The sequence below is a fragment of the Fopius arisanus genome, unplaced genomic scaffold (assembly GCF_000806365.1).
Source record: "Fopius arisanus strain USDA-PBARC FA_bdor unplaced genomic scaffold, ASM80636v1 scaffold00143, whole genome shotgun sequence".
Taxonomy (NCBI): Eukaryota; Metazoa; Arthropoda; class Insecta; order Hymenoptera; family Braconidae; genus Fopius; species Fopius arisanus.
Window position 1 is genome coordinate 117,270 of NW_011887882.1, and position 6,421 is coordinate 123,690.

The 6,421-nt window shown below is 38.5% G+C and overlaps 2 protein-coding genes across 3 annotated transcripts; one reads left to right on the forward strand and one right to left on the reverse strand.

The window, feature by feature from the left end:
- The first annotated feature begins 869 nt into the window (after positions 1 to 869).
- Positions 870 to 3,196, forward strand: LOC105272134 (serine/threonine-protein kinase 32A). Its single transcript, XM_011314057.1, has 7 exons — positions 870 to 1,266; positions 1,386 to 1,610; positions 1,674 to 1,871; positions 1,932 to 2,021; positions 2,094 to 2,260; positions 2,438 to 2,922; positions 2,991 to 3,196. Exons 1-7 carry the CDS (start codon positions 1,143 to 1,145, stop codon positions 3,139 to 3,141), a joined length of 1,440 nt encoding a protein of 479 aa, XP_011312359.1. The 5' UTR covers positions 870 to 1,142; the 3' UTR covers positions 3,142 to 3,196.
- Positions 3,197 to 3,335: 139 nt separating this feature from the next.
- On the reverse strand, positions 3,336 to 6,042 carry lost (methenyltetrahydrofolate synthase domain-containing protein lost). 2 transcript variants are annotated; one of them, XM_011314059.1, is made up of 4 exons: positions 5,828 to 6,042; positions 4,976 to 5,723; positions 4,667 to 4,916; positions 3,336 to 4,579 (listed from the first exon to the last, which is right to left on the reverse strand). In XM_011314059.1, the coding sequence occupies exons 1-4, from the start codon at positions 5,844 to 5,846 to the stop codon at positions 4,199 to 4,201; spliced, it is 1,398 nt and encodes a 465-aa protein (XP_011312361.1). In that variant the 5' UTR covers positions 5,847 to 6,042; the 3' UTR covers positions 3,336 to 4,198. The 2 variants fall into 2 exon arrangements, with proteins under 2 accessions (XP_011312361.1, XP_011312360.1); XM_011314058.1 differs by having other exon boundaries at positions 3,336 to 4,582.
- Positions 6,043 to 6,421: the final 379 nt, after the last annotated feature.

Here is a 6,421-nt window from a genome sequence, read left to right on the forward strand (position 1 = left end):
GTGAATACCTACCTAAAGAAAAAATTGGAATTATTTAAAAAAAAAAATGAATGACGGCGGGATCGAACCCGGGCCGTCGGCGTGCTAGCCGAGCACGTTACCGCTAGGCCAACGCGCTATTACAATAATAAAATTTCATTTGTAGTATATATATTGAAAAACTTTCGTTTTTAAAAATGTCAAATTGTTCAATTTCATTGCATATCTTCTCGATTATCAAATATTCAGTTTTTAAACAATATTTCGATTGATTTGCCATCAACAAAAAAAAAAAATTGGAATTATTTAAATAAAAAAAAAATGAATGATGCCGGGATTGAACCCGGGCCGCCGGCATGCCAGTCGAGCACGTTACCGCTAGGACAACGTTTTCATTTAAAACTATAAATTCATTAGTGGTATATCTTCAACATATTGAATAATTTTTTCCATTGAAATTCCATGAGATGTGGTTTCCCCCTTCCGTACGTGCTACAGTCGGCTAAATTTCAGTTAAATAAATGAAAAACAAAAAGCATTCGTACAGCAGAAAATAAAATTCACCCTATCGACTTCCTCTCTTGGGGTGCAGTACTCTACTTACGTAAACCTCTTTGGAATACGTCCTCGATTTTCATGCTCCCCTGATATTTTTTAAAAAATTTTGAATTTTCAAATTTCCGCAAATACCTTCTCGATTTTCATGCTACTCTGATATTTTTTCAAAAATTTTGAATTTTCAAATTCCCGTGAATACCTCCTCCATTTTCTTGCGCAAATGGACATTCCCAGAAGGAATTTGCGCAGTCGCATATCCGTACTTGTATTACATTCATTTTGAATGTTTATGAATGCAATTGTAGGACGCAGACTCGTGAATTGGTTGCGCCGAGGCGAGGAGTGTTCCGAGGAGGCCCTCAACCTCCACCAACAACAATCCCCTGTCAATTAATTTCTTTCATTGTTTTTCCACTGTTTTTTATATAATTGTGTAAAAAAAATGGTGCGAGCAAACGTCAATAATGCTCCGTCTGTATATATGGTGGATTTTCTTGGTACTCAGTGAGTGAGTCCTACTTCTTTGAGGCACAGACAACCCACGGTGTATCATGCTTTTAATTGACATGTCAATTGTATTAATACCGAGATAATGCGAAAAGTTCATGTGTCGGGGGAATGACGTTCATCGATTCACGTCTGGTACGTTGTTATTGGCAAACGCACGAAAGCCATCAGCTACCATGGGTGGAAGTCACTCCAGGAGCTTTCCAGGACCTGGGGAAGAGGGTGAGAGCTGTTCAAATTTTATTTTATATAACGCGCAATGGCATTAATTTCCACTAAATAAATAAGTTTATTCAAATATTGAGCTGTGTTATTGTGGAATCGGAATATATCTCTTGCAGTTAATTTCGATCACTTTCAAATTCTCCGAGCGATCGGCAAAGGAAGTTTCGGTAAAGTCTGCATTGTGGAGAAACGAGGTAAATCGGGGCAAATGTACGCGATGAAATACGTCCGTAAAACAGAGTGCGTTGAGAGAGGTGCACTTAGAAATGTTCTTCGTGAAGTTGAGATTCTGTCTAAATTAGAACACCCCTTCCTAGCCAATCTCTGGTTTAGTTTTCAAGGTAGGGAAATATTTATCAGACTCCCACCTCCTCGCATATATTACGTAATTCCTGGGGTTCTAGATGAGGAAGACTTATTCATGGTGTCGGATTTACTACTGGGGGGCGACCTGAGGTATCACATTCAGAAGAAAGTTCATTTCTCAGAGTCAAGTATCATTCTCTTCATTGCTGAGATTGGCCTGGCCCTGGATTACCTCAGGAGCAAGAGAATTGTTCACAGGGACTTGAAACCGGATAATATATTGTTGGACGAGGAAGGTGGGTGTTTTCATTAATGTCAGGGGGATTTATTTTAAATGTGACTTGTTGGTACTGAAGGGCATGCACACGTTACGGATTTCAATGTGGCAACGACTCTGGAGGAAAATCAATTGGCGACTTCGGTATCAGGAACGAGGCCCTACATAGGTGAGAGTTCACGGAATATTCGTCGGCTACCGGTAAAAAAAGAAAGAATTTATATTCTCGTTTAACCAACAGCTCCAGAAATCTTCATGTGCACGTGCGGTAGTTCTGGAGTTTTCGGATATGATTACTCAGTGGATTGGTGGAGTCTTGGGGTTCTTGCATGGGAAACCCTCGAAGGAGTAAGACCTTTTCACGTACTCGCACATACCACGCACTCCGAAGCCCTTCGCATCATGCAGGTGAGGAATTTCTATTTATCACAGCCCTATTCCATCCATCAGAGGAGTCGAGCCATAAATAAAGAGAGAAATAAAACGTGGAATTGGGTCAGCTCTAAATTGACACTTGTCGCTTGGATGTACGTGTGAATTGATGTCGATTTCTGACAATTTTTTAGAAGAAAAAAATATTTTTAGGATGGCAGACCAATGCCCCCATCAAACTGGAGCAAAACCACTGTTGATCTGTTGGAGTCTCTCCTCACATTCGATCCTAAGAATCGTCTGACCACTTTAGAGGCTCTTCAGAAGACCGATGCCATGCTTGCCTTCGATTTCGATGAGATTCTGAAAAAGCAAGTGAAACCTGTATTCACACCATCCAAGGATCACCTCAATTGCGATCCAACCTTCGAGCTCGAAGAGATGATCATCGAGACCAGACCTCTTCACAAGAAAAAAAAGAGACTGGCCAAACAGCGATCACTGAGGTGTCAGGAAATCACTGAACAGACTGACTCGAGTTTGTCGAATGGAATTGATTCAATTAAACTTGCCTTTATACCTGAATATTTAATTTACAATAGGGAACGAGAAATTGAGCGCAGAGAGAGGGAGATGAAAGAGGCTGAGTGGGAAGAGGAGCTCAGGCGAGCTATGGCGCATGCTGAAACCAAACTCAGGTAATTTTCCTCTATTATGTTAGCAAACTTGTGGGGAGAATTTGAAAAAATAAAATGGCCAATTACAGAGAGACTGATGTCGACAGACACCGCATAAATCGTCTAAGTCTCCGCTCTCGTCTGGAATATGTGTCTTCACGTAAAAATAAACAAAACGAACAGGCCCATTCGCTGGATATTGACTATATTGATGTCACCCCAGAATCGTCTACCTCTTAAAACCAAAATCGTAGCTGTCAATGTATTTTTGATCTTTGAAAAGCAAAAGCTGTGTATATACTCTATTTAATGATAACGATTTTGTAGTTGAGGCACATTTAAAAATTCTTATCTGGAGAATTGAGAGAAATCTTCAAGTGTGAGTGAATTTTTTCTTAAATTTAATAAAGTCCTTTTGATAATGAGTCCATTTGTTGAATGAAAGTATAAATGCTTTATTGCATTGGAACATATAAAATAGGCACAAAATAATGGAAGGATGGAGTATATGTGTTTTGTTATCACATCGAGTGACTGTGTTAACTTTATATCTTAAATACAAATTGTAATTATCGTATGGTAACACAGAATTACTATGTGTCACTGATGATTGTGATAAAAAATCCTTACAATTTTTAAAATAAAACGCGCGCGAGAGAGAGAGCGAGAAAGAGAGAGAAAAAAAACGCATGAAATTATGTATGTTAATATCACAAATTACGGGTATTCGTCCTAAAAATTCAATTCGAATTAAAATAACTAATGCAACACGACAAGTGGCAGACGGAATAACCCGCAGTTATATAACATAAATTATATTTTATACTCTCAGTTTATATAATTTATCGAGAATTTTCAATTGTCTTCAAGAGAGCAATATTTGTTTTAAAATATTTTTATTCCTCAAAAAATAGATTTCACAATATTTCATCAACTCTTTTTGTTATTAATCTGATTAATTGAGCATTACAGCACGCTAATCATCATTTTTTCAACTCTGATTGTGAAAATAGAGACCAAAAAAAATATTTATATATATAGGTCAACGGCTTAGGCAACGTTGTAACGTAAGCAACATTGATAAATGAAAATTAAATGTTATTCGAATTGTTTGACATTTCAAAGAGCTCAATCTCAAAATGATCAAACTCGGAAGACCCTAGTTATTCATAAGTCAAGCATAATTTTCAGTCATTTTATACGACTCTAGCATTGACGAAAAGCTAACTTACGCGTACATGTTGAATTAACGAAAGAATATTATTTCAGAAAGGGGGAAAAAATGTTAGATTGACAGTTAAACGGCAGTAACGTCAGTTATTTCAATCCTAGTTATGGGTTTGGCAGGCTCAACAATAATGTATTCATCGTTTGTATTCTTTGATTCCTCACCAACACGCAATTGTTGTAAATTAGCAACAATCGAGTCAACCTGGACTGGTTCATTTGGCACTGAATTCTTATTTCTCAATTTACCAAAATGAAGGTAGCAGAATCCACGATATCCACACCATGTTATATCTGTTGGCCTGACTCCACGCTCTATCAGGGCATTTTTTAAATCACGAACTCTCACGTCCGAACCAATATTCGAAAGTTTCAGGGAAAAATCAATGCCTGACCTTGGTTTGTATTTCCCTTTTTTAGGACGCTGTGATTTTTCTGGTTTCTCATTGTTCTGCTAAAAATTAACTATTCATCAATTATTTCTGATAATAAAGCCGGATTAATAAATATTATTGAGTTGATTTAATTAATAGATCACCTCATCTTCTGGAGAATCAGTTTTATCATTTTTTTTCGACTTTGTCCGACGTTTTCTCGCTGGACGACTCTTTCCATTCTCACTCTCTCTATTCTTGTTTTCCTCTTGGTCGAGATCTTGGTGATTGTCTTGTGAAGAGGATTTTGATGGTGCCTTCTCTCGTCGTTTCCTTGAAGAATTGCTGTCGTATCTCTTCCACCTCTGGGAATGGTTGGGATCGTCTGGTTTCAGAGTTATCTCCTTTCCCTCCCTGTTCAAACAATATTAATAAGTAATGGAATACTCGACAAATCGACACGTGATATTTACTTCTCGTCCATTTCTTTAAGCTGCTGCAGTATCTGCATAGACTTGATCCTTCTCATTGTCAATATATCCCAAAAAATTTCATCAGGTTTTCTCAGCCTCTCAGTAACGAAAATCGTCTGCGTAGGTGTGACAATAATATCCACAGGTACATCATGTTTCTCAACCAATCCAGGTGGCAAATCGTCGACGATCTGACAGTCATGGACTGTCGTGACGACAACAGTGTTTTGATTAATTGCCCCCATCCTCATCATCATGGCGAATTCGAGATCAGAGAATCCCTCGCCCTTTCCAATCCTGTGCCCCAGACGATTGACACAAAGTGTTCCCATCACTACCAAATCCACCTTGATGTCAGCATCCAGCCCCAGAGGTTTGCCATGCTTCACCAACTCCTGTTTTGACGTGAATATCTTGCTGTCAATCTCCTCTTGGTTCTCAGGTGGTGTCACGTGTAGAAATAACCCTGACTTCAATCGTGGAATTGGGATGAGTATCTCCTTGCCAGCCTTCAGTGCCATCAGTCTGACTGGCTCCTGTGGCTCGTCTGGATTTAATTTTATGACTTTGGCATTTTTAAACTCAGCCAGATCAGCCAAACGTTTAGCTGCATCCTCTGCACCTACAAATTTTGGAAGCCTTGGCATTCGTCTGTGACGGCGATCACTCGCTGGATTATGGCCAACACCATTTTTTTTCATTTCATCCCATGTCCGCCTGCGATACTTCTGTTTTGTCAATTCCTCGACTGGTGAAATTATATCACAATTATTTCACGTGTACATAATGCATCCTAGGAGGAGTGCAATTTCCCTGCAAACATGAACATTTTTTCCCCCATTAGTACCTTACCTTTCTCTTCGTCAGGCATGATATCTTCTTCTCGATTACGAAACACAGATTGGTCTAACGTGTATTTTACTCCGATTATTAATGATGGGAATAAAAAAATTATGTTCTTGATGCACTTTTATTCACTCACAAGTTGCAATCGCTCGTGATACCAAAAATGTTCGTATATTTTTCTCCTCTGTTTTTTTTCCCCACTGACATGGATTCTGACTTCACTTTCGCCAACTCAACAATCTAAAATTCCCCAGAAAAAAATACTATATACACACTAGTATTTATGGCGGGAGATTTCAATTGAATTTCTGCTACGGGGGAAGGGTCCAGCCACTACCGCCCTCTATCCAAATTTATTTCAAATTTCAAATGCTGATTTGAAGTGGAATTAAATACTTTGTTTACTATCAAATGGATGGCCTCGGGGATTCGTTAATTAGAAGATTTTCTGTTTTTATATATAATAAGAAACCGCACGAGTAATCATCAGCGGAAATTATGCATAGAAGGCCGATTGATTGTGGTGATATGAACCAATTTTATTCGTGCGAGGTGTCCATTGTATAACTCGTAATTTATTCATCTCGTATAAAAGTGTCT

What these genes read in the sequence shown, in the direction of transcription:
- LOC105272134 (XM_011314057.1), top strand. Translation starts at nt 1,143, where the DNA reads ATGTGTCGGGGGAATGACGTTCATCGATTCACGTCTGGTACGTTGTTA. An exon ending in TCTCTGGTTTAGTTTTCAAG is followed by an intron (nt 1,611 to 1,673) that starts GTAGGGAAATAT and finishes CTGGGGTTCTAG; the next exon opens with ATGAGGAAGACTTATTCATG. An exon ending in AAGCCCTTCGCATCATGCAG is followed by an intron (nt 2,261 to 2,437) that starts GTGAGGAATTTC and finishes AAATATTTTTAG; the next exon opens with GATGGCAGACCAATGCCCCC.
- lost (XM_011314058.1), bottom strand. An exon ending in CTTAAAGAAATGGACGAGAA is followed by an intron (nt 4,917 to 4,975) that starts GTAAATATCACG and finishes TTGTTTGAACAG; the next exon opens with GGAGGGAAAGGAGATAACTC. An exon ending in CTGATTCTCCAGAAGATGAG is followed by an intron (nt 4,583 to 4,666) that starts GTGATCTATTAA and finishes GTTAATTTTTAG; the next exon opens with CAGAACAATGAGAAACCAGA.